This window comes from Centroberyx affinis, unplaced genomic scaffold, assembly GCF_046629955.1.
Source record: "Centroberyx affinis isolate AG114_WGS23_722 - 3 ecotype Tasmania unplaced genomic scaffold, CSIRO-AGI_Caff_v1 ptg002793l_1, whole genome shotgun sequence".
NCBI classification, from domain to species: domain Eukaryota; kingdom Metazoa; phylum Chordata; class Actinopteri; order Beryciformes; family Berycidae; genus Centroberyx; species Centroberyx affinis.
The window spans coordinates 8258-35316 of record NW_027280943.1 but is presented as its reverse complement, the minus strand read 5'-3'; the positions used below and the strand labels follow the sequence as shown (position 1 = coordinate 35316).

General features: G+C 44.7%; 2 protein-coding genes across 2 annotated transcripts in view; both read left to right on the top strand.

Moving 5' to 3' along the window:
• mprip (myosin phosphatase Rho interacting protein) overlaps positions 1 to 16073 on the top strand; it is a 35952-nt gene extending 19879 nt beyond the window's left edge. Inside the window, exons 10-24 of the mRNA XM_071535938.1 lie at positions 1379 to 1435; positions 2100 to 2168; positions 2278 to 2367; positions 2507 to 2616; positions 2805 to 3378; positions 3484 to 3621; positions 4929 to 7580; positions 10273 to 10420; positions 10665 to 10782; positions 12523 to 12682; positions 12796 to 12903; positions 13367 to 13453; positions 13578 to 13743; positions 13922 to 14007; positions 15061 to 16073. Coding sequence (XP_071392039.1) covers positions 1379 to 1435; positions 2100 to 2168; positions 2278 to 2367; positions 2507 to 2616; positions 2805 to 3378; positions 3484 to 3621; positions 4929 to 7580; positions 10273 to 10420; positions 10665 to 10782; positions 12523 to 12682; positions 12796 to 12903; positions 13367 to 13453; positions 13578 to 13743; positions 13922 to 14007; positions 15061 to 15132 — 4635 coding nt within the window. The 3' untranslated portion in view covers positions 15133 to 16073. The remainder of the gene's footprint in view (positions 1 to 1378; positions 1436 to 2099; positions 2169 to 2277; positions 2368 to 2506; positions 2617 to 2804; positions 3379 to 3483; positions 3622 to 4928; positions 7581 to 10272; positions 10421 to 10664; positions 10783 to 12522; positions 12683 to 12795; positions 12904 to 13366; positions 13454 to 13577; positions 13744 to 13921; positions 14008 to 15060) is intronic.
• A 1749-nt stretch (positions 16074 to 17822) lies between these two features.
• Positions 17823 to 27059, top strand: LOC139657946 (retinoic acid-induced protein 1). Its single transcript, XM_071535937.1, has 6 exons — positions 17823 to 17973; positions 19312 to 22085; positions 22385 to 22478; positions 22979 to 23028; positions 23190 to 23261; positions 23984 to 27059. The coding sequence occupies exons 2-5, from the start codon at positions 19317 to 19319 to the stop codon at positions 23235 to 23237; spliced, it is 2961 nt and encodes a 986-aa protein (XP_071392038.1). The 5' UTR covers positions 17823 to 17973; positions 19312 to 19316; the 3' UTR covers positions 23238 to 23261; positions 23984 to 27059.

Sequence of the window (27059 nt, the reverse complement as noted above, 5' to 3'; positions counted from 1 at the left end):
TTGTTTTCAGCTGTACTTGTTTATGTATTTGTTTCCATACAAACAAGCAGAGCAATTCAAAGTGAGTCCTCTTTCTGTTTTGGTTAAGGCCCTATCTTTGTGCTGTAAGTCAATCCTACACAGTTTGCGGCAAATAATACCCCGAGACAAATAGAACACATAGAAAGCAACACATAGAATTAACCAATTTTCACTATGATAACCTGTTTTTCTATGGCCACTATACTATACTGTCAAAATTAATTTGAGAATGATATATTGAGATAAATATTGTACACACAGGGGCTTTAAGTGGAACACTTTTAACACTGTTTAACCCCGCCATCTATTTCCTTTCTCTTATAATTGATCACAATCCCCCAAAAAAACTGTAGAAAAGACAGTTTCCCCATAGGGAGCAATAAAGTATCACATGGTAGAGCTGCTGACCATCCAGGTTGAAAATGCATGAGAAGACTTCATATCTTGGTCTGTGATATATTTCCATTGTAGTTGAAAGTGTCTTTCTCTTCAAGACTAACATTGTTTCTCTGGCCTTGGTGTGGGTGTGTGAGGGTGTGGATGTTGTAGGGCAGTCCTCCGTGCTGCGGGGGGCAGTGCAGCCCCCTCTTCTCCCTCTCCTGTCCAGGTTATCCTCCTCCTTCTGCTACCTCCGTTTTCAGATTTTTGCGTGTTTTCATTGCACCCATATTGCGCGTTGTATGTTATTACGCTTTTGTATGTCTGTCTGTCGGAGAAGACAGATACGTCTGTTTGTGTGCGCGTGCGTGTGTGTGTCACAATTTACCACTGCTTCATAAGGGCACTGTTCACGTGTGTGTGTGTTTCTCCCACTGTGTGGAATCACAGCAGAGTACAGCAATACTGAGCACTGGACTCCGCATACTCAGCTAGAGTAGCACAGACCAGCAGCAAAACTGGCAGAAGTTGCCCCTGGCCAGTGGCCCACATTGAAACGGTCTCATATCCTCTGCTTGATTTGTCTGATCCATCGGTAGGGTCAACTTCTACCCTCAGCTGACTGACTGAGCATGTGTTTGTCCTGCTCTTAACTTGAACAATGAGAATACAACTTTTGCACTTGAACAATTAAGAAAAAGACTAAGGAATTGTTTTTTTGCTATGTTTTGGGCGAATATGGTCTGCTTTTATCTTTGTTACCTTTTATCGTTGTATTTAAAAGCTCAGGTAAGTGGTGATGATCTGCTACTGCTACAGTGTCAAAGAGTAATATGAAATGGGTTGACACAGTATTTGCATTTTGAGTACCTCTGAGGTCATCTTGCATGATGAAACATTGTGGACACACCAAAATGTTTTTTTTTTATATTCATTCAGAGAGATGGTTTCTCACTGTACTTTATTTTCCTCTCTCTAGCCGGATTTGCTGAACTTCAAGAAAGGCTGGATGGTGAAGCTGGATGAGCAAGGCCAGGTACTGTATGAGCTGGTAAACTTTGAAACAAAAGGAACGTCCAAATGTCTTAAAATGACATGTCTATTTGCTGATGTTTGAGTAAAAATCTGAAGCTAAGGAAGGTATTGGATTACTAACCCTCCAGACTGAGACAGAGCAGCAAATAAACAGCAAATGTTGACATTTAAAAAAACATAAACACAGTTTCACGTCATTGGTGTCTTCATGAATGTGAGGGATGGAGTCATCAAAGAAGGGAGTCAGTAGCTAGTTCAAACAGCATCTGAACTGTCCACCTAAAGCACTTTTGGATGTCTGTAGCATTCTATGGCCTTTAAAGAGACCTGGCTAGACTTTGATGTGGACGCTTCAATAGAGAACGGTTAAAAGACCAGGGTGGGGCCTGAAGGCTTTTGACATGCATCTTTATTTGATATATATATGGAGAGGGAGGGTGTTAGCAGTTGCTTACTCTACTGCATTCTAGAGCAGGTTTCACGGACTCGGAGGGAGTATTCGATAATATATGGGACTAATCTTTAATTTCTCAATAACTCATCGGCTTTCCAGCGCTCCAGATGACTGTTATATGCTCTTTTTAGATGCGCGCGATTGCTATGACAGAACTCTGCCTTTGAACTTTGTATAACCCAACTTGCTCTTTTTCCTCTCCGCTCGGCAGTGGAAGAAATATTGGTTTGTGCTGACAGATCACAGCCTGCGATACTACAAGGACTCCATCGCTGAGGAGGTGACCTGTCATTCTCTTTATGTCAACTGTTATTGCATTTTTTTCTTTTGAGCAATTTCTGGTGTTACATTTCATGTTTGTCAATTATCTCATATTTGTACTACCACAGGCTTCCGACCTGGATGGTGAGATTGACCTGTCTACTTGCTACAATGTAACTGAATACCAGGCTCAACGCAACTATGGTTTCCAAATACACGTAAGAGGCATTACCTTCTAAAGTACAGATTTTCTTGCTGAATGACTTATTTGGATTCTGATTTTAGGATATGAAAAAGTGCATGTCTTCCCCCATTTAGCCTTGACCATTATATCTCATGGTGCTTCTAAATCTACAGACCCAGGAGGGAGTACACACTCTGTCGGCCATGACAGCAGGTATACGTAGGAACTGGATCCAGGCAGTCATGAAGAACGTCAGACCCTCCACTGCTCCCGATGTGGCGAGGTCAGCACAATAATATCTATACTATTGCACACATTAATCAACCATGATGTTTATTCTTAAATCCAGACTTCTGTTCAAACATGTTTGAGGATTCAGTCATCACAAAAGCATTATTTGGGATTTAGACAATGGGTACTACTTCAGAATAGCTTCAACTTAACTGAAATTGTTTTTTTTCTGCTTTTCAGCTCAACTGAGGATCACGGCTCCTTCTCTCCTCTGGAGGGTCTGGTTAGGCCAGATGTGACACAGGACTCTCCTTCTTCCGAGGCCTCGTCCGTGGAGAGAGATTCCGCTCCCGGCCTCAAAAAGAGCCGGGCACGCGAACGTAGAAGGGAAGGCCGGTCTAAGACCTTTGACTGGGCAGAGTTCAGGCCCATCGCCCAGGCCCTGGCTCAGCAACGGGCCCAGGAGGCCGAGGGCCTGCAGGCAGACCTGGGAGACCTCGAGCGAAGTAGGCGGAGGGAGGAGAGGCGGAAGAGGTACGAGTCGGTGACCAGCTCATCGGCGGAGCCTCCAAGCGGCGGCGAGGTAGGGAGGATGGACTATGATAGCGGAGAGGGAGATGGACACACGGGGCCTGATTCAGGAGCTCCCATATCTTTGGAGAGGCAGCAGAGGGTGGAGGAGGTCATTGAGCAGCACTGGCAACAGGTGGAGAAGACGCCTATACGGGAGGAGAGGAGGGTGCCCCTGCCCTCAACAATGCACCCCAGAGAGACGGCAGAGCTGGAGAAACTATTGGAGAGTTACAAGAAAGGGGTAGGTTTACCCAGCATGTGTAGTGGAGATTGTAGAATTGTGTAAAACCGAGAGACTTTCTCCTTTTCTGTTACCAACATTCTACATTGCCTGCCGCTCCTCCAGGTAGAAGACCTGAAGGCACAGTTGGAGAGCTGTCACCAGCAGCTCGTCGACTCCAGCCAGCACAAGCAGGAGCTGGAGCTCCAACTGAGAACGGCTCTGGAGAGAGAGCAGGACATCCGGACAGGTTACATCTCTCCGGTGAGTCACCAGATTACAAGCCTCTGTGTAGTCAGCGTTGTGCTGCGCTGTACTGCACAGTACTCTACTATCATAGGAAGTCCTGTTGTAGAGCTTAGGCCTATGTTCTCCACTGAGCAGTATTTTCCCTCCATTTTGTAACATCCTTTGCATGTTGTATTTTATTGTAAGAAAACATCAAACCAACTGACATCAAAGCTTCAAACGGCTACAGATATGTGCCTTTGCATGAGTTCATTGCATGTGAAGAAAAACAGTGAGTTCTTGTTACTACTTTGGCTTCTACTAGTGAATCTCTTTTTCTGTTTGACAGGTCTGTGTTGTATAGAAGTCATGAACTCATGCTAGCAGTGATATACTGAATAATCAGCTGATTATGGACCAAAGAAGTCAAATTTCCAGTGTCGTGGTTGCTGTTGTTAATGAAATAATAGCTTTAGCTGTTGAAATGTTTGGCTTGAAATGTATGAAGAATAACCTCTTGGCTTGTTTTCTAATTATTTGCATGGAAGTCAGATTCTCATCTTCTATTAACTACTATGTAGACCATCCATTTTTTTTTGTTTTAACAAATATCGTCAGCTATGTCATGGCTTAGATGAGTTTTGTTGGATGAATTCCTCTGATATTTGTGTGTGGATGTATGGATGGGTTTGTTACAGTTAAGCTGAATGAGTAGTTTTGTAGATGGATTACAGTACTTTTCCATGAGCTGAATTTATGTTCGATATTCCTGTGATTCTTAGGAATATACAGTATGTCATTTTGTGTTGCTTTTTGTTGTAGAAATATTACATTTCAGTGCACTAAGCCATGTAGAAATTTGAAAAATGTGTTTGAACATTACACTTAAGTTGGACACACACAATTCAACATCTCTACTGAGGAAAAAGATCTGTTTGCTGCAAGACATGAGCTTGGAACAAAACGAGTTTGTAGGACCTGGTATGCCTTCCATCCCTAAGTAAACCATCCAGCTGAAACTAATATTGCATTACTTACCTCATGAAATAACTTTTAACCATTTAATGTGCATGCTCTGTCGTGATTAACTAACCTTGGCCATTAAATCTCTTTCCTGTGCTTTTAATTCATACCATTTAGGCCTAAGAAGAGTTGAATGATAATGTTTTGAATCATTATATTCATCTATATAATTTAACATTATCATGTGGGGATGTTAAATGTAATGTCACATTTTGAGAGAAATTGGGGGGGAAATGATTGGTAGATGACGCTGAAAACGATTAGCAAGCTTGTGTCTCCCCTGCTGTGTGTTAACCAACTGTCTGGTCCCCTTTTCCAAGCTGGAGCACCCTTTGGGTCTGGAGGCCGATCTGATGCCCCAGACGAAGAGGCCAGAACTGGTTAGTTCTCAAGCACAGAGCTTAACAAAGAAGTACCAGGAGACCAAAGAGCTCCTGCAGCTGCAAGAGCTGAAAAAGCGCAATATGCAGGCACAGCTTGGCCTCTCACTTTCTCACCTCTCCATCAAGGAGCCTTACTTTTCCGAACCCCAAAAAACATCCATTCTGGAAAGCCCTCCCCCAGAACCTGTCCAAAAGACAGTTAGCTTCTTGCTCCAGGATAGCCCAGAGCGGATTCAAGAAGTAGAGGACTTGTTGACCGGTAAACCTCTGACTCTTAAGGGGCTGATGAAATTGTTGCGATCACATAGCTGTAGCCAGGAGATAGCAGAAAAAAGTCAATTTCAGAAGCTCTTGGAGACCTGGAAATGTCAACAAGAGCTAGAAAATGAAACTATAAAAAAGAGCTTAGCCAGGGCAGGAGAAAGCATCCGTGACTATGAAGCCCGTCTCCTAACCATGGAGGACATGGTGGGGAAGGTTCAGAAGCAAAATTTTGAAAGCCTAAAAAACCCTTATGGCCCTCTCTCAAAAATTGAAAACCATTCAGAAGCAAACGAGATGACTATTGGAATACTCTCCCAGAGAGTTGAGCTGTTAACCAGTGAAAATGGGGCACTGAACCAACGATGTCAGGAGATAGTGAACCAGCTGACTGAGGCTGACAGAGAAATAGACAGGCTGAAAGCCGAGCTGATCGACTTGCAGGGTGGCAAACAGCACCATCTCGTCATGGAGGAGCTGAACAGATTGAAGGCTGAACTGGCCGAGAACCAGGCAAACGCCATAGACAGAGAGTATTATGAGAGGGAGCTGAATGAGAAATCCCTGAGGCTTCACGAAGCCCTGGTGACCTTGGAGGAGCTTGGGAACTCCCTAAAGGACACAGAGAAGAAACTGCACTTGAAAGAGGCCACGCTGAAAGGTCTGGGATTCCAGGTGGCATCTTATGAGGACGATGAGTCGCAACTGGAGAAAGAGCAACTCAAAGAGCTCCTCGAAGCCTCAGAGGCAAAGTTAGTTGAGAGAGAGGCAAACCTCCAGTCTGCAGAGCAGCGCTGTATGGAACTCGAAGCCCAGAACAGTGAACTAATCCAACGAAACCAGGAATCTGAGAGAGCCAGTAGTCAGAAACTAAAAGAAGCAGAAGATGAAATAAGGATGTTACGAGAGAAGTTAGAGGTAGAAATGAAAGCGGGTAGAGGTGAAAAGACAGCGCATGTTATTGAAGAGTTGTTTCAGTCAGGTGAGGAGCAGGTTGCTGATGAAGGACGTATTGAGCAAGTAGTAGAAGAGATTGAGAAGAAGTCTGAGGCAATTAATCAGGTATTAGAGATGTTAGCAAAGGTAGATGTTAATGTAGAGAAAATGCTCAGTGATTTAAAAAGCACTTTACTTGTCACAGATTGCCTTGGTTCTTCCAAAGAGGAGCCTTTCTGTGTGAGTCAAAAAGACATGAAGAGGTTGGTATTGGAGGGAGAGTTCTGGAGCCAGCTGCTGAGTACTATTGAAACGAGGCCGCAGGAAAATGAGGGAGGGAGTTGTGAAAGGCGTGTGGCAGAACGCATGATGGCAGAGAAGAGCATGATGCTTTTGATTAGTAGGATTTGTCCTCGAGCAAAAAATGAAGTTGATAGCGAGATGGCAGTGACAGAGCCAAACCTTTCAAGTATGTATAGCTGGCTTGATAATGAAACAAATACTCTCATTCTAAAAGACTTAACAGAAACCTTGGAAGCAAAGGTATGCTTTTTGAAGCAAATTGCCTCCACTGTGAAGTTGTCAAAACATGACAAGCTCCTGTCCTTGGCTCTAGTGAGCTTTGATTCTGGCAGTGAACAGAAACAGGCTTCTGAATATCTACTTGATGCCCTTAGAGAAGCTTACGTGTCTTATGTGATCATTCGGCTGAAATTCCAACATGAGAAAGAACTACAGCAAAATCAGGCAGAAATTCAGATTAGTAGCTCGGATTGTGTTAACTGTCCTAAATTGAGAGAACTTACCAGAGATCTCCAGTCCAAACTGGCAGATCTTCAGAATCGACTATCTGAAGCACCACTGAGAAATGACACAGGGCCACAAACTTTCATTCAGATTGAAGGAGAGCCCATAGACTCGTTGGATAAAACCATTGAGCTTCAGGACATGATAGCCAAGCACAGGAAGGAGCTGCGGGAGGTCAAAGATGTCTACGAGCTGGAAGCCGAAAAGCTGAGGCAGGAACTTGCCAAGGCCGGTGAGACGCTGCGCCTCCGTTCAGAAGAAAACGTGAAAGAGATCGACTCGCTGACTATCTGCATGGAGAACCTGAAGAAGAAGCATGAGGCTGAAAGGAATGTTCTCACGGAGAAGTTTGACCGGGAGATGGAAGAGCTGAGGAGCGTTGTGACTCCGGCACACCCAGACGGGAACTCTGCAGACGGGGCCCAGGACCGACCCACGCATCCTGCCTCGTCCGACCTCAAGGAGCGCATTCAAGAGCTGGTGACCCAAGTCTCAGTCATGACCGAAGAGATGAGGCGGCGCGAAGAGCAGGGCGACGCAACGACTCTGCGGCTGAAATACGAGAAAGACCTGGAAAACCTGAAGGTGGAAGCGCTCCTTGTCCTTGCCATCCTCCATCCGTGATGCCTTGTGTTCCTTTGTGGCATTCCCAGATCCTCTTCCTTCCCCAACCCCCTACTTGCCTTCCTAACCTCGCTCACCCCACTCCCGCTCTCTGTTCTGTAAACCAGTTTTCTTCAGTGTTGCATGACGACTAACCTCCTTTTAAGTGCATGTGGTTGTTGACGCTGCTGTAGTCGTGTACCGAGGAACCCATTTTGTTGAATTTTCATCACCATCAATTGTAGAATCTCCAGTAACGGAAAAGTTAGATCCGCTATGTAAAAATTTAAACAGAAGCTATCAGATTCTGTCACTACTACAAGTCATCTGAATCTATAAACCACTGTGAAATGAGTTCCTCTGCTGTTAGTTCAATGTGCTTATTAATCTTTCCCTTTTACTCAGCCATGGTGCGATAGTTCCAAAGTGCTAAGGGCAAAGAGTTGACCCTTTTTAACATTTTCCAAGCATTTAAGTATTTGGAGCCAAAATTGTCATCAATTCAGCTTAATGAGCTTAATTTGTATGGGTCTGATCTCTTTTCCTTTGGCTGTTTCTACTGACTTACTGTTTAATTTTCCTCCTTTTGTCTCTGATTAACAATGTATAACATAACATTTCAACTTAACAGAAAGCGCTGTCTGATAAAGTTCTGGTCAGATTCAACATTTTATTTAATCGCATATGTACATTATTATTATTTTGTGCATACTGATGCAAATTAATTGTTTTTGACAAATACAGTAGGTTTGCCTATTCTAGTCCTATTTATATTACACTGTCAGTGTAGGTTTAGTTGAGATCATTTGAATCGCAATGTAAGTAACGATAGTAAGTGATCTCATCTGTGACCCCCTTTACACCTGGAATTTAGATGCATCCTGGGTGATGGGATTGTATTTGGATAGAGCAAAATGTATGAAATCCAGGTGTAAATGTACCCAAGATGCATTGAAGATATGATCACCCTCCGGAGGTATTCAGAGATGCATTTTGGCCACATTAACAACAAGGTGTAAATGCAGTTGCACCTCTAAGCCACATAGAAGTACAATAACTGAAATATACATTAGCACACAGATAGGAAGGTCACGTAAAGCAACTCTGATAAACTTAAAAACCAACTTAACTAGAAGGTTTGAAAATGGTAACATATGAAATTGTGTAGTCAAGATACTCATTGGGGAGCAAATGAAGCTAGATTTCAGCTGTCAATTTGTTTTGATAAAACTGAAGTTGTAAGGACAGCAGCTGCATAAAACTACCTTTTCATCAGCTAATGCCTGTGGTGTATCTAAAGTATAATAGCTAAGTCATATCTAGATACAATCTGGATATTTTAAGGTCAGGTGTAAAGGGGGGCCAGGATCCATACTCTTAAAGCTTAAAATTATTTTTGAACATTGATTGTTGCCAATAGTCCATTCTTGAATACAGTGTGTTAGATGGTTAAATATTCAGCACATCTAAACCATTGTACTTAATTAGCCCTCTGCTCCATGATAAGCTACCTAAATAGTCTGGAATGTCTGAGTCGTGGGTTCAAGCCGTCCCATTACACTATTTAAACAGGATATGAGCCTTTGCACACAAGATACACAGCCTAACGTATGTAAATAAAGTGCAGGTGCTTCTTTCTCTGATGTCAGAGCAGGAAGTTTCCACATGCCCAGTGGGGGAGGACTGGCTAGTTCAGGCTCTCACAGTAGGTTCCCGGGCCACTGTGAGCTCTCAGGGTTTTTATCCCTGTGAAAACAGACTAGGCCTACAGTTCCCCTGTTTGGCTGCAGTTGGATTGAGGCAGAGTGGGGGAACGCTGGCCAGGGCAGCACCGTTGACTGAGTACTCAGATTAGTGGCAGTGAATAGAGGACGGAAGTAGGACTAAGTTTCGGGTCGGGCTAGTCGGAAGGCCATTCAAATCCCCTCTTGTGGAAACTTGCACTGTAATTATAATAGCATTGTGAATGGCCCTTCCTAAAAGGGTGTTGATCAGGATTACCCTCCTCTCCCCCTTTCTCCATACCGCCCAAAGGTGTCAGTGCAAGTTTGGCAAGCTTGCCTCATTTGACACAGACAGGCTTGCCAAAAATGCCCTATGCTGAAGATACATTTGATTCCAGCGGTCCCAGCTTCCCCACCAGAAGCCCAGGCCCAGCTATTCATGATTGTATTAGGGCACCGGCTTAACCCTACATTCCATCAAAGATGTGGCTCATAGACAGATTATGATTTGCACAATAGCTGTAGACTGCGGGGACTATTCAACCAGACATGAACTCGGTTTGTAATAAGCGTTTTATGAGTGTGGTTAGAAGTTTACATAGCAAAGACCTGTCAGTGGATGAATGATTTTGCTGTGCAGAGGAAATGGCAGCACATAATTTTCTTACACCCACCGCTCTTTATTGCCTATGCATTCCTTCAACGTACTGTGTATTCTGCCATTTCTCTTAACCCGTTTTGTACTCACACAGGCTCATCTTGCTCGGTGCTAACAGGCTGTAGCTTGCCGGTTGTTTGCTGTCATGAAACGGATGATCAGCGCTAGCTCATGTTCTGGGGCCCGGGGGGTTTTTCCTGCTCGGCTCACGCGGCCAGGAAAACCTTTCGGTCCTTGTCCAGGTGACCTGTGAACTCACTGTCGCCCCCCGCATCCTCCTCCTGTCTCGTAGGCCACCTGCGAGAGGGGCTTTGCCGCCATGGAGGAGTCCCACCAAAAGGTCATAGACGAGCTGCAGCGGAAACACCAGAGAGAGCTGGAGAACCTGCAGGACGAGAAGGAGCGACTGCTGGCAGAGGAGACGGCAGCCACCATCGCTGGTAAGTAGCACCACAGATGGAAAACCTTAGTCTAAACTGAAGAAAATGTTAGTCTCCTCTTACTAAACGGTACAATTCCAAAGGGACTTGAAAGAGTGTAAAACTATTGCTGTGCAAATTTTTCACTAATGTGATTTAGCTTTGTTGCTGCCATATTTTTAGCATTGATAATGCAATTACACAACTTTTAAGAGTTTGCAGGGTGTTCTCCCCTCAATAAAGCTCTTTGTTTCTGTTGCCGTAGCGATTGAAGCGATGAAAAACGCCCACCGGACGGAGTTGGAGAAGGAGCTGGACAAGGCTCGCAAGGCCAACAGCAACGCGGAGAACGCAGACATCGAGGAGATTCGCAGACAGCACGAGTAAGCTTCCTATACAACTGTACTCTGTTATGGCATTTATGACCAGGGCCCATATTGATCAAGAGCCTCTGGGTATTAATGCTGTTCCACACTCAGTGTTGATATTCAGCTCATTATGACTGAGGGCTTCTGGTCAATCATCCCAGATGAGCTCTCCTGCTCCAACAAGCTTAAAGGAATAGGATTTGCTCATTGGTCCATTTACCTGTTAAATGGTGAGAACCAAAATCATCCATGTGTCCCCACTGGATCACTGGCTCCAGTGCTCCTTTAACATACACTATGCTGAGTGATTAGTATTAGCTAAAAGTGAGAAAATGAGAACTAGTAGCAACTCTAAAACTAAATGGTTTGTAATATTAACTGATATGTAGCCAAGTCTGGCACTTTTATGTAGGAGATTGGTAAAAATGTACACAAAATATGATACAAAAATTATGGGCTGTTTTTAACTAGCTTGGACTACTTCTTCTGTGTCTATATGAAGTCAACATGGTGGGCGATGGGAGACTGTGTACAGTTAAAAATCACTGCAGCGGATGAATACGTGGTTGCTCACCTGAAATAGTTCCAAAAATAAGGTCAATCTACTTTGGATAATGCTAGTCACCTACTATCTCTCAGCATGGTGCATGCTAAACAGTTAGCACGGAGCACCAGAGTGAACAATCTACTGGCTCACATGGATGATTTTGGCTTTTATGTTCTTATCACTTAATTGGTAAGATGACCAACAGACCCAGCTTTCATAAACTCAGTGTATTCCCTTAATAAATCCAGGCTCCAGCAAAGATTCTTTCATGTAATGCCAGACAGTTTGCCATCCGCTCAAATCTCTAGTCTTTGGTATGTGATTTATTGTGAGCTTGACTCAAGCTTGTTGGCTTCTCTGCATTTGCTTGATGGAAGAATGATTTATTAATTTAATGTGGTGTAAGTACTAATAAGATGCTGAGGTACCGGGCTGTTGTCCATGACTGGCTGGGACACGTGTGGAGGCACTGGGTGTTTATACTGCTCACCTGCCTGTCTGCTGCATGCTGCGACACTTCACTTGGCATCACCTGTGGAACTGCAGGTGTTATGATCTGACTGGTGATGTTCCATTAGCAAAATAAAGGAGTAGTTTAAAATCTAGCACAGTAAATCAAGTGAAATTTCATCAAGCTGTAAATTCCGTTCTTCTTTCTTCATTATGCCAGCCACTTTCTTCTCTGCTCAAAAGGGAAAGTTTGCTTGAAATGCTAATGTAATAACTCAATACACTCAATAGCCCTTTATTCAACTGAAGCCCTTTCTATGAACCAGAACCATTGTTTGTCAGCGATTGCTGGCTCACTTACTGATCCTGCTTTGTGAGACTTCACCCAAAGCCATCTCAGTCTGAATAGGGCAGGGCAAAGGGCTGCTAGCCCACAGCTTGCCAACTGTAACCAAGGTGACTGGTGGCTGAGGTGGCAATATGTGACCCTGCCAAACGCGGAATTACAGACACAGCTCCAGTCCAGTGTTTGGGACATCGTGTTTTTACGTCTGTCTCAGCCCGTCTGATCCTCATCAGATCTTGATAAACCTCATTCTGGCTCCAGGTCTGTCTAGACGTTAAAGATCAAGAGACTGGGCATATTAAAGGATGATGAATGATGCCACTGCAGCCATATTTGAACCCTCTTACTGTGTCCCAAAGCCAGTCTGGTGATATTTGATTTTCTCCCGGTGCGGCATGGTGCTGTGTTCCAGGGAGGAGCTGTGTTCCTTCCAGCGGGAGATCGAGGTGTTGTCGGAGCAGTATTCCCAGAAGTGCCTGGAGAACGCCCACCTGGCCCAGGCGCTGGAGGCCGAGAGGCAGGCCCTCAGGCAGTGTCAGAGAGAGAACCAGGAGCTCAACGCGCACAACCAGGTGCGTTGACACCGTACACATAGCAGAGTGACATGTATATACCTTTCATTATGTCAAGGTTCCACCGAAACCCCCTCCTGGACTGCGCTAACCCTTGCTTCTTGTGTTTCTAGGAGCTGAACAACCGCCTTGCAGCAGAGATCACCAAGATGCGCTCCATGACCAGCGAGGACGGAGACTCGGTCGTCACGATACAGGGCAAAGAGCTCTACGAGTTAGAGGTAGGGTCGCTTTGATGCTAAAACATATCTGGCAAATGCACATCAGCACATGGCAAAGAGATTAATCAACAAGAGGTGTAGTTATTTCAAGTGCATGAAATGGATTAGACTGTTTTTAATTGCTACTACTCTCCTGCCAGGTGATCATGATAATCTTTATTTGCACAGCACCCTTCAAAACACAGCCATGAAGTGCTTTACAAAGGTCTAAGATAAAATCAACAGCACAAGCAGAGCAAGAAACATAAAAGTATAGCATAAACACAGAAGCAAAGACTTAAAAAGATATCATCTCTTTAAAGTCTAGTCTATAAAAGTGAGTTTTAAAAAGTGATTTTAATAATGATACAGATATAGATTTAGCCTAAGCTCCTCAGGGAGGTTCTTTCAAAGTCTCGGAGCCCTGATGGCAAAGTTGTTTTCAACATAATCTTTCATCTTGTTTCATCGTCTCGTTTTCTAGGTGATGCTGAGGGTGAAGGAGTCTGAGGTCCAGTACCTGAAGCAGGAAATCAACTCCCTGAAAGATGAACTCCAGGCTGCCCAAAGAGTAAGAGGTTTTCCTGTTAAGATAACGCTCCCACAGGAAATCAAGGCTGAGAGATGCGAATGGCATGAATGCATACCTTTCATCTCAACCACTAAATAATGTGTGTGTGTGTGTGTGTGCGCAGGATAAGAAATACGCGACAGATAAGTACAAGGACATCTACACAGAGCTGAGCATCGTCAAGGCCAAAGCCGAGCGGGACCTGGGCCGGCTCAGAGACCAGCTGCAGCTGGCTCACGAGGCACTGGGGGAACCGTCGCTGGAGGAGGTGGAGCGAGGGGGGGGATACGGTACCAAAACACACCTCATGCCAAGTGACCACTAACATCTAATCTGTCTTTCTCTATACCTGACTACTAGACTCCTTCCAAATGAAATCTGTACCTGCTTGTAAACCTTGACACAGAATTCTCTTTCCTCACCTATTCAGCAGTACTTTCCATTAAAGTCTCTGTTTTCCCTCCCTAGATATCATGAAGTCCAAAAGCAACCCAGACATCCTCAAGATGGCAGCTGCTGCAGCTAAACGCTCGGAGCGCACCATGAGGTCAAAGGTGGGTTCCCTAGCACCAGGCAGGCTAAGACTAAAATCAACCTTACAACCCACTAAGCTGTTTATTTAGTTTTTCTCATTGAACTGTATCACCCATTAAGTCATGCCGCTTACACAGCAACTGAAAGAGCAGTCTTATTTGAAGTGAGATGTATTTTGCCAGTAGAGGTCTCCCACCACAACAGAAATATGGTAAGGCTGATAACAAGTGGTTTCATACTGCCATCTAGAGGTCGGCTGCGCAATTGCATGCAGTACTGAATGCCTAATGGTGCGTCACCATCGGCAGTATTACTGCTTTAGCTGCACGTGCACATACATTTTGTTTCTTTTATCCATTTTGTGAATCCATAAACCCTGCGCTCTTCATCATTTTGGACTGTGCTGCACGAGTAAACGCCACAGTAGTCTAACACACACTTGCTGGTGTGTTTCCCCCTTCTGTCCTCAGTCTGTGAATCGTGACATGCCCTGGGACAGTTAGGGCTGCTGAGGACGTGTAGGCCTCCTCCCCCTCTCCTTTAGGTAAACCAAACCCGACGCACCCACGGGTGTCAAGCACATCCTGTTGTAATCCACCTCTAAAGCACTGAATAGACCTGACTGCGTCACTATTGCACATTAGTCTGCACAAATTTCCCACTTCACAGATGCAAGATGAAATGATTTGAGCTCTTGCAGAATGACGATCTCCCTTAGAAATCATGGGGTTAATAATAACTTTGTCGTTATGGTTCTCGTCTTGACTTTAATCTGTCTTCTCACACTAGCCACCCTATCACCTTTACGTGTATGTGTTGCTTACAGAGCCAGTGCCACACAGGGTGTAGAAGGTTTCGGGATCAAATGTATCGTGGTGTTTGGGATCTCATTATTCGCATTCGCCCGTGTTCTAGATATTTAATTACACGTTGACAGTAGATTGGCACTGTAGCAGCTTCACCGAAGAGAGAAACACCGCGCTTCACTGCCTGCTCAGGAACAACACGAGCGTCCAGAAGAAGTTCTGTGTAGCGTGGTCAGTGTTAACATCTTTCTCTCTCTCTCCCTCCAGAGTCTAAAGGAAGGGCTGACGGCCGAGCAGAGACTCCACCTGTTTGAAAATAAAGACACTAAGGAGTTCTGACAGTGACGCGTCACGTCCGCCTACCTTGCTGCATGTTTAGAGGCCCACTATATTTTAGCTCTGTAATGACTTATTTAGTAACACTACACACTGGTCACAAAACACACGTCGTATATTATTAAAAAAAACATGGTATGAAGTTTGAATTTCATGTCTATAGAGTTTGCATTCCATGCACTTCAGTTACTGTGACAATTTTTTTTTGTATTGTTTATTTTTTGTTGCCATGTCTTACTGTAAATACTCTGTACTGTTTTTAATTGAGCATCATGCATACACTAAAACCATGACTGTGTAAGCTACTGTTTTAACTCCGTAGACTGTGTTGCTAGCCAAAGGATTACGTGTGATGTTTAACGGCTAAACACAACTACATATTGATTGAATAATACTTGCATAACCAACCGTAGGAACAAGTTTGGCCTGCAGGCCCGCACGTTACGCTAGGTGTGGTCAGTACGCACATATTGAACCTCCCCACCACTCCGTTATCATTTCAGCACAGATGGAAGTCTTGCTCAATAAACAAGCTATGGCACAAAAATGTTCGCCTGCATTCTTACACAAGTAAACTATCTGCCACGTTGCTTCATCGCCTGACTTGTCAGCTTCTAAATGGTGATTAACATCATAGATGTTTTCTGAAATCCTTGGATCGATCTTAGATTACCCGTGGAAAGGCGACTTGCTGAATGCATATGGATGGGATTCACTGATTATAATATAAATATATATATGAAAATTTATATAGATTTTTTTTTTTTCTCACTGCAATCATGGGTCCAACTGTATAGGAGGTGTTGGAGTTGGTTATGTTTGTAGTCTTGTTCAGTGGCAGTCCCTTTTGTATTTATTTAAATGTTTTGGATTTTTTGTCTCACATTCCCATTCCTCTGTACTCTATTATTGTAAATATAAAGCAAATATACACCAACTGACTACAGGTTTATTAGCAATAAATATTTTTGCACCCTGTCCCTTGTGTGACTGCTTTGAGGTTTCCGTCTTGCTTTGCTCCTCATTTATAACAATCACCTTCGGCTCTGCCCTTGATTCTATCATACCGTCATTTCAAAGAACGTGATAAAATCTCTATGGAATTCATACCTTGGATAATGCTAGAAATTTTATGTCAGCTTTTGATATATTTCTGACAGTTGGAGAAATGTAGCCCGCTGGTTTTGGCATCAAGATCAATTTTCCATAAATTACAGCTTTGCTTGGATTTGGTCATGGGGGCATACTTTGTAGTTGAGAAGCTTTTTATAAGTGAGGCCCTATATTTCATGGGTTGACTCCACAGATTCTAGCTTTGGTTCTGCTTTCTGCCTTTGGGAGAGAGTTCTTGTGAATAGCATCTAAATGAATAGCACATGTGCTTTCTCTCTTTCATTCTGGGTCTCAGATTGTTAGATAAACCTGGATGAAAAATCACTAATATTTCTAGAATACTGCTATTCCCTATATAATACTACAGCGTGTCTAAAGCAGTGGTTCTCAACCTTTTTCATATCAAGGACCCCTAATTTAGTCCACATTAGGGCCACGGACCCCCATTTTGATGAGATTTCGTCTTGTTGGGGACCCCTGGAACCCCCTCAAGGTCCCCTGGTGGTCCCCGGACCCCACGTTGAGAACCACTGGTCTAAAGTATAGGGCGGTTATAGTGACCTTATCATACTTTATATTTTTTAATCTATAGTATGACTGTAATGTTCCTATAGGCACTTACAGTGTGTTTGTAGTACTCAGTAGTAAGTTTGTAATGACCTTTTTAATCTCCTATGCTATCCCGATAATATTCTTATAATATTAATATAATAATATGATATTATACATTGTTGATAAGTTTGCTGTGATGTTTGCATAGTATCCTTTAAAAAATTAGTATGGGGTTTCTATTGTTCTTTTTCTTAAAGTAAGTGAATCTTTGGAGTTTTCCACTACAAGGTCTCTGTACCCAAAGAAATTCAATGTAATGTAATAAAAGGGTAGAAAACAACAGGCAACAGGGTCTTGCTAAGTGACATTATTTGGTCTGAAAATATCATCTGAAACTGTTATACAAGTAGCAAAGTGTATTATTTAGGAATTAGTTGATAAATCATAAGAAATGCTATAAAATGTTCTTTGAGAGTGAATAATGGAGTTAGACTGGAGCAGAGCCATTGGCTCTGGACTGGAGCAGCAAGTCCCTCACTTGTCTCCCATGATGCCTCACTGTTCTCCAGCTGAGTGACAACTGCTCCACTGCTGCGATCACAGCAGCGTCAAGTTACCCACAGTTAGCTACAACACGACCGGAAGTAATGCGAAATAAATGTGTAAATTGACTCACTCTTAGATTTTAAAAAAAATGTTTTAAATTAAATAAGATAGGATACATCTCCCCAAGTTAGTTGTCTGTTCTAAGTTTAGTGTTTGAGAATTTTTTTTAAATTTGACAGCCTCACATCGATGGTAAGCACAGGGCAGGTTAGTGGCCGACTGAACCCAGGCCATTTGCTAAATTGACTATACTTAATAGATTCATCCTAAAAATGCATTCGTTATTTTCACTTCTGTATTTTGTTTTACTGAAAAAACATTGAAACACGTTCGACAACAACGTCTTATTTTGAAGGTTGTATTCGGAAGTTCAGGTGTATATTGTAGCTTGACACTGCTGCGATCAGAGTAGTGTGTTCATGGAAAGTGTGTGCATATTTATTTAATTTGGGGGTTTCTCTTATTTGTAGTTTTTTTAGATGAGTTAGAAGCTGATGGGTTCTTGAAAGAGATGCAGGGTGGGGCAGATTCTTAAATTGGACGTTTAAAAACCCTCCGATCCCTCCCGTCCGGGTAAGTTTTGATCGGCAGTGCAGTGCATTATACCTCCGCTCTGTCTTTGTTTCATCCAGCCGGGCCTAGCCCCGATACGTTCCGTTCTCTTTAATGGAGAGAATGTGTCGCCAAACTCCATTAAAATATGTCAATTTAATGTTGCCTCGCTTATCGGTGAACTTACACAATTGGCAGAACACAGCCTAGAGCTTTACAAACTGTTATGATCCACTCTTCAATTCGGCATACATCCAACAAACCAAGAACCACTTATTGAAGTAAAAATACCACATTTTAAAATTGGTTCGCCTGTTGTTCACACGATCTTCTTGCACCAAAATAACGTTAGCGCCGTCGTTGGCGGTAGCGAACAGTGTGAATCCACAATATAAGTTGACATTTTATCGAAATAAAGTGCTTCTTGGGGGGATCAAATCTTGCCGAATTGAAGCGTGGGTCCTGTCGATCAGCAAAATCTGCGAAGTCATGTTCAACGAGCTATGTACCTTTGTCGTTAGGTAAGGCCACATTAAATCGCCAGATATTGAATGGAGTTTAACGTACCATTCTCTCCATGTAAGAGGGAACGGAGCGTCATCGGGGCTAAGCCGGGCCTAGCTACCTAACGTTAGCTGTGGCTAAGCTAGCTAACGTTAGCGACCCTGACCTGTCCACGTTGTTGGTAAATATTTTCCCCGTCAGTCGTCTGGAGTGGGGCATGCCAGCCAATTACATATTACGGCTCAGTATTTACGTATACTGGAAATAAACTAACGTTATAACGTTAATTATCAGTCAGTCACAGCCATGTTTCCTATTCAAATTCAGACACACGTCAGTTCCCCTTAGCTAATGTTAACGTTACCTGGTTCAACTTTCCACTTGTCGTTTGGTAGGGGAAAAAAGTAAAACTTAAAAAATAGCACAAGCCAACGCATTTTATCGGCAGGTGACGTGAAAATTGCGACACAGGTGACCTGTAAGTAGTGATGCAGTGGTAAATTAAAAGGTGGGCAAACTGTAACCTCTTGTCGTGGTCATAATAAGGCAAACAGTCACCAATATAAACAAAAAATAACTTTATTTTCATTACAACATTATTGTATGCTTTTTAATTAGAAGACCTCATCCTCTCATAACTTGCATCAGTTTACTTATTACTGTGGTGTGCACTATGCATTTACCTCATACAGATTGATATCAGCCTAAAAAGGTGGGTAAACACTATTCTGCTAATAAAAACGAGGATAAAGACAGTTTAAGTGGGTTTACCCTCCACTACATTCCTGCTTGTAAGTATTGGTAAGCCCAACTCAACAAATCTTAACATTCTCTTCTCTTCTCCATCCATTGCAGTTGTTATGGAGCAGCCACCCGGGAGCTTAGATGAACTACAACCCCAAGACCTCTCCACTTCCAGCATCCCCACTGTGATCGACCTGACCAGGAAAGGTGAGGAATGCGTCCTCAACGCCAACTCCCTCGAGGCCCTGCGGATGGTCAAGAACCCCAGCTGGTACCCAAACTCCGGGACCAGCAAAACTGGACTACCTTCCTTCTCAGAGACTGCCTCCTCAGACATCAGGCTCCAATCAGGGGATCAAATTCAACCAGACAATGCCTTCTCCAACACTACAGTCACCCTGTCCTATGTGAGCAGGTCTCACGTCTTCTCCACTCATGACTCTCTATCTCAGCATTCGCCGCTGTATGGCGTACCGTCTATCGGCAAGTTCTCCCTGCACCCGCCCTGTGACTCGGACAAAGGGCTCGGGGAGACTGGCTATGCACTGAGCCAGCACTACTTAGAGCAGGTCGACAGGCCTATGGACCTTGCCGCACAGACAGAACTTTTTCAGGCTCAGGTGGGGGAAGAGAACGATGTGGGAGTATGTCTAACGCAGCAGTCTCACGAGATCAACGGCGGAGTCGTTTCCGGTGATGGCGACACGGATACGCCCCTACAAAGCGAAGCGGATCACAGCCTTTCTCGGGATACAGAAAACGGTAGGGGCTTGGAAAATGGTCAAGGTGATAGCTGGTCAGGTTCGGGAGCCTGTGTTGAATCCTCACCGGAGACCCTCACCCCTGTTTCAGGGGAGCATCAGGACGGGGGGGGCTCTGAAGTGCTTCTCCTCATCTCCAGAACACAGGAGCCGGTGGTCATCCCCGACAGCGTGGGTGCTAGAGACCTGTGTTCACTGAGCAGGGAGTACATCAGTCCTCTGGAGGACCCCGTCTCCCCCTCCGCTACCTCACTGGACGACGTGGACGATGTGTTCGTCCTGCCCCAGGCCTCCAGCTCGCCCAGCGGCGACAACTCGTTTCTAGAGGCCACTGATGAGGCTGCGTGGGATGGCCTGAACAGAGAAGGGCCCATCCAGTCGTCTGTCCCGGTTCCAAGGTCTAGCAGCAGCGATAGTACACCAAGGTTAGATACCAGCAATGAACACAAGCAGACAGTCCATAGACGCAAGGCAGTTTTGGAGCCTATGATTGACTTAACAGACGATGGTGAATTTCTGTCAAATGTTTTAGAAGAGAAGCCCAACAAGACGAGTGTCGTTCCTCACATGAACGGGAATACAAGTGCGCTGCAGAGGACTTTAAAAAAAAAGGAATTGCCAGTGCGTTCTGGCAGAGGGACAAGGTTAGAGGCCATAGTCATGAACATCAATCCCAACAGGTATAAAGTGTCAGGATGCATACGCACTGCTAAGAAAGCCAAGGCTTTTCAAACCGCAGCTAGTGTTTCTAATTTAGCCAGTCCTAAGAAGAATGACACCGCATTGGTAGGAAAAAAGAAAGGCAGAGTGAAAGCGTCTATCTCAGCGAAAAAGAAGAAACAAAAAGCAGCAACCCCGCTGAAAAGGGGTAAAACTAACAGCATTAACACTGACAGTTGCAAAGAGTCTACCTCAGATTCTGAAATCATCAATAATTCCAAAAACTCACTTAACAGCACACCCCCAAAAATGTCAAGCCCTCAGTTCGCTGTGCACAAGAAGTCAAAGAAAGAGCCAGAGGATTTTTCACCTCCTGAACACTCACCGCAGGCTAGCCCCAACTGTACTGTTCACACAAAGTCAAAGAAGAAAACAGAGCAAATTTCACATCCCCAACCCTCGCCACAGTCCAGTCCTCAGTTCGCTGGACACAAAAAGTCAAAGAAAGAGCCGGAGCATATTTCTCAACCTGATTCCTCACCAGAGATTCACGTGGCAAGAATGTCCCCACCACCCAAATCTCCAAAGAAAAGGCCTTCCAAAGGCAAGGCTACAGGTAGCAAACAATCTCCCGCTGCCAAGGTGAAGGCGGCTCACCCTCCCAAGAGGAGAAGAAAGAAACACAAGCCTAGGCAGTCGTCCTCCATGTTCTCCCCCAACGAGCCGGAGATCAAGTTGAGGTACGTCAACTACAAGGAAGAGAAAAGGGACCTGAGGTTAGACACTTTCTCTCCGTTCGTCCGCGTGCAGCGCAAGCAGTCGTCCCCGTCACTGTGTACTGTAATCAACTACCCCGAGGAGGTGAAGCCGCAGCACAAGAAGGGCCAGCAGCAGCAGGGCCACTTCATGTCCGGAGTCGTACCGAGTACCTCTTGCCTCCAGCTGGGCCGGGCCTCCACCCACAGCCAGCACCAGCGCTCTCTCGTCTGCTGCCTGTGCGGTCAGTCGGCCAACGCCATGGACCTGGGCGACCTCCACGGCCCTTACTACCCCGAGGGCTACCGACCCAGCGCCAAAACGCCGGCCAGCGCGCCGGGCCTCAAGGAAGACGAGGAGGACTACAGCGATTCCGACTCTTCGTCCTGCAGCGTGAGAGGAAGGGGACGAAAGTGCACGCGTGCGCCGGCACCGTGGCCCCTCAGGCCCGGATCTCAGCTGAAGCAGGAAGACCTGCTGGGGAGCCACCCGTGGACAGACGATGTCACCGGGAGCCCCGCGGCCAAGCGGGCCAGGCTGGACGCCGGCTCGGCAGCTGTGGAGGACTGGTACAGCCCGCCCGTCGTGCCCCAGGAGGCCTGCGAGCACTGGCTCCACGAAGACTGCGGCATCTGGTCGGCGGGAGTCTTCCTCGTGAAGGGCAGAGTCTATGGGCTGGAGGAGGCTGTCAAGGTGGCGCAGGAGACGGTAAAGCTGCAGTCTAATCTTGTAATCTGAGTGTGTTGTTACACAAAGGGGCTCAGTTAGTCATAATTCTCGATAGATGCAGGAAGTTAATTATTCATGTTTCCCAGTTCTGTCATTTGATCGGGTGATTGTTGACTGTAAAAGGCCCGAAGAACTTTTTTTTTCCATTGTCACATTCATTTCAGTGGTGAAATTGGTCTAACTGGCAGTAAAAAGGTGTTGAAAAGTCTTCAGTTTACCTTGATGAAACTTGCGGACACCCCGGTGAACACTCAAATCTTATTCTGTGGTGTTTTTAGATGTGCTCAGGCTGCCGCAACCCAGGTGCCACATTGGGCTGCTTCTTCAAGGGCTGCCCCAACAAGTATCACTACAGATGTGCTCTAGAGTCAGGTAAGCCCCGCCTTCCGCCCTTCACCTACACCCAGCCCAAGGGGAAAAGGGGTCAAAGTGTACTTCTTTATCTTGCCCAGTCCTTTCTTGTGTGTGTACAAGCACAATGTGCACGTCTTTTTGATTTCTTTTATCTTTACACTTCGAACATCTGACTCCTGCATTCTTGCATCAAGCCCTGTTGACTGATATGAAGAGTAGTTCTCTTCGGTGCACTAGAAGAGATTCGTTTTTCCTCAAAGTTTCTGAATCTGCTGTATTTTCTTAACATAATAACTCTTGCTCAGAATATATTGAATACACCCACTATAAGCGCTTTGTGTTGGTGTGTGTGAGTTCAACTGTGTGTATTTGTGTATTTTCTGTAAATAGTTCTTTTGTGGTCTGCGGCAGGCTGTTATTATTACATCTGTTAAGCCTGAACTCGCATGTGTGGGCCGGTCAACCTTTTGGATGAATCACTGCCCCATCGATTTCATGTTCCGTTCTTGTCCTTGCAGACTGTGTGCTCATTGAGGAAAATTTCTCCATGAAGTGTAAAAAGCACAAGGTGAGCATGAATAACTGCGCTGGTAGTTTAAAATGTTAATGTCTCTAGTGGAAGTGGAAGTTCTCAGAATCTAGCAATGCATTTCTGCTAATATATTCTAGGGAGACTGTGCTGTTAAACTAAATATTCATCTTTTCATTTTTTTTCTCCCCTCACCCTAGAACAAGACATTCAAAGCTCCTCCTGGGAACCGATGGGATGACAGGTGACAAAGTGAGCAGAAACTGCATGTGGTTAGTAAAAGCCCTCTATACTTTAATCAAGCAACTGTGTTGTGTGTTTTGTTTGTGTTTAAAATCCCCCCCAGTGACCTTATCACCCCATCCAAATGTCAACGTTCTCAACAGCTCATCTCACAAAGTGAGTGCGTGGTTAAAACCACAAGTCACAATCTCAACCAAAAGTTTGCTCACCTATTTAGCAGATGAGTCGAGGGAGGGCATGCAGACCTATTTCAGCTGGTTAGAGTCAGTTGCAACAAACATGCAATGTACTCTTCTTTCACCTACTAAACCAGATGCAAGGCATATTTCAAAATGTTTCAGTTGTTGAGGTCGCCACTCATAAAGCCATGTTTCTTCTTTCTAAGCAGAGCAGAGGGCCTTCTAAAGAGAAAAGCTACAGTTGAGGACAACAACAACAAAAAACAGAGTGAAATTGGAGAAAGTAGCTGTAGAAAAGTTGGAAATAGTTGTTTCTTTGATGGGAGCACACTGGCTGTGTTGTGGGACTTTCTGCTAAGTGTTTGAAAGTTGTACATAAGTACTGTTTGCTGATAGTGGCAGCTACTGCAGCTGGTCATTATAGGAACAAAGTGTGTGTTGTGTTTTTTTTTTAATCAGCACATAATGTGGTTGAGGCAGCGCTTTCTCTCCTAAAAGCAGAATAGTATGAAGACCCGCTAACGTCAGATGAATTCATCACTTTAAGATGTTTTTTCTGCTCGCTCTTCCAGACGTTCACCTGCCACGTTCCGCAGGGGGTTCTCCCGCCCTCTCCTGGTAACCACGGCGACCGTGGGCACCAGGGTTCCTTCGACTGACAGCCAGCACCCGCAATCAGCACCCGCAAACCTTAACTTCACCCTCTGCTCTTCAGCTGCACTGTTAACCCTCAAACACTCCGACTGGGAAGACGCGGTCCCCCCCCCCCCCCCCAGTCCCCGTACCTCCCCCTGGTCCCGTCTGACGGTACTCGCCACGGCCGCTGGCTTCAAGACACGGCCGCAGACACACAGGGGTTTTAATTCACACCTCAAAGCCAAGAACACCGTTGGACCGAGGAAAAAAAACAAACACTTTCACTTACAATAACATGCTGAATTTGTAATTTGTGTTATCACTTTGTAGTTATTTATGAGGAAAAATGTTTTTTTTTTCTGGATTGAATATGAATAACAATCAAAGATATTTAATTTTTTTAAAGAATTTGTAAGTATTTGATTATATTTGGTTTATTTATTCCTGGAGTTTCTCATAGGCGTCTTCTTTAGCAGTTTGTCAAAGAGGTTTTTCGATTGTGTGTTTTAAGTTATTGGTAAGGTAATTTCGATGCTGAGAACTTAAGCCAGTCAAGGAAATGCTGGTTGCGTTAGGGTTGGGGGGGGGGGGTGCAGGACGTTCTAGAAATTACCCAACTTCTGACCTAGGTACCTGACATGATTTTTCACAAAATGCCATTGGACACTGTCAACACAACAGGGTTTTAACTTTTGCATTAAACAGAACGCCCGTTTTTCGTCGTCGTCACGCATGGTATTACGTTTCCTCCCGCAAACGAAGGGCGCAAAGGGCGGAGTCTCAAATTCAGACGAACTGCACTCGCACTGAACGGTCGGTCCGGTCGACGGCAGCCGGGTATGAAGAGAACGTTACGTAGGGAACTGAACAGCGCGTGTGTTTGAATGTACTCTCCCCGTGTCCGGGGTTTTTGCAGGAAGCACTTTGGAGTGGCACTTACCTTCGGAAAAATGTCTCGTCCCCTGCTCCGGCCACAGTATTATCTCTTTCACCCGACCGCCTCCCCCCCCCACAATCGTCTCATTTGGTTCTTTTAGATTCACCTTGTAGAGAGAACTTGTCATGACCTGGCCATATCTCACAGTCAGGATGAGACTGTTTTTCATGATTTATGTTGGCTTAAAGCACTTTGTCCATCTGCGTCAGGCTTGAATGTGTATCCTGTAGATGCCCCATGTTCCAGTGTAGAAACCGGGGGGCAGCTGCCTGCACGGCCCCAATACTATGTGTTATCTTAAAGGAGTTTGAATAGAGTTTTATTGTGTTCCCTGGTTGGGGGTAGAATTAGTTCAAGCAGGCTTAGGTTTTCCTGGAAGGAAAGTGATGGCGTTCGTCACAAGTAATGTGTTGTTTATTGGGATTCCTCCACTGTGGCAACTCATCACAATAGTTCATTTCTGGTCTCAGTTTCAGTTTCCATTGTACCAATATTTAAAATCAGCCAGCCCTAGCCTGCATCGCTGACTAAACTCGGTGTACCTCGCTCAGTTCCTTTTGTACAATCTATTTACAAGGGTCTTTAGAATCACAGGACCATTCAGCTGCAGGATCTTCATGTCTTCTGACCTCGACAGTGTCACTAATGTTTAACCGAGAGTGTTGTAGCAAATCGCTTCCCTTCTGACATTGGAAGTCTTTGGTTTACATCTTCCTGTATCTTTAGTTTTTACAGGAACGGCCATTCTGGTATTGATGAGATTCCTGATCCGCTGTTTTGTTTTTCCCTTTTCAGCTCAGTTCACTGCTAGTTTCTGACTCGGGCCTAAGCGATGCATTTCCATCACAACCTTATTTCTTAAAAAGCCTTATCTGATCTACTAGACGTATACAAATTAGTTTTTCCTTTCCTATACTTACCAGCTTGTGGTGCAACGACAAATCATTGGATGTACATTGCCTTCCTTTGGACATCCCGATGACTAAAGGCAGCTTGCATGCACTTTTCTGCTGCAAACTTTGTTGTTATTAATAGAAGACGTGTGGTAGGCCGGCTCCAAACGACCCCACTTTACCCCCCCCGCCACCCTCCTACCACATAGGCACACTCTGAGTATCCGGGACTTGTGTGAACCATGCGTTGAGATTTGTCCCCCAGCTTATTTGTACCTGCATAATCAGGTGTGGAGGTTCAGGGCTGCTGGGTTTCCCGGGACCGGCCGCACTGTAAAGCCTGCATGTTTTCGTTCATGCGTTTTTTAGAGAAGAAGTCAATGTGATCAGTGTTAGTGAAACGTCCCGTATGTACTTTTTGCATAGCACCATTAGGGGCAGCGCTGTGCTGTCCGAGACCAGAGTGTGTGTGTGTGTGTGTGTGTGTGTGTGTGTGTGTGTGTGCGTGAGGTCCGTGCAGGCTGGATCGTAGCCATGACTGAATGTTGCAGAGATCCACTCAGAGGGAACTGATGGCTTCGTCTCACTAACGCAGCGGGCGACCAACACACCCGCAACACCACCTATCATTAATTTGTGCCATCTTTTCTGTTTCTTGTGTATTTTATATCTGTTGCAGTGACTTGTGTTTTTTTGACTTCAACAAGCAGCAGCACATGTACGGGTGTGTCACCAAGCCTGAATTCTCACTGCAGTACGTTTTTGTTTTTTTTATTTCAAGCAGTTGTACGCATCGTACCAAATACAGCTTTTGGAATATGTTTTATGAAAACGTGTTTGGATTTTTCTAATATTTTGTCCGTGTCTAAATCTCAGGGCTGAATCTCAGATATTCTAATGATTTGAATTTTATTTTATTTTTGTCTTTTTTTTTTTTGGGGCTCATTCTATTAATCACACATTGACTGGAGCAATGGTACATGTAGCAGGACAGTTATCTGAGCAGATGCAAAGCCTTCTCTACTGGTACACACGCTACCCATCACATTCCAACGCCTCCTCCATGTGTCTGTCAGTGCTGCGGCGTTTTTTTTAGGTTTAACATGGGGTTAGGACTGCCAACTCATGTCGGGTTTTTTTTTCATCGCTTTTTATTTTACGGCAACATTTTGTACTGTGTGT

Bases quoted from the DNA above. Each gene is read 5' to 3' on its own strand.
- LOC139657946 (XM_071535937.1), top strand. From the start codon at position 19,317: ATGGAGCAGCCACCCGGGAGCTTAGATGAACTACAACCCCAAGACCTC. The intron at 22,479-22,978 runs GTAAGCCCCGCC...TTGTCCTTGCAG, and splicing joins CAGATGTGCTCTAGAGTCAG to ACTGTGTGCTCATTGAGGAA. The intron at 23,029-23,189 runs GTGAGCATGAAT...CCCTCACCCTAG, and splicing joins TGAAGTGTAAAAAGCACAAG to AACAAGACATTCAAAGCTCC.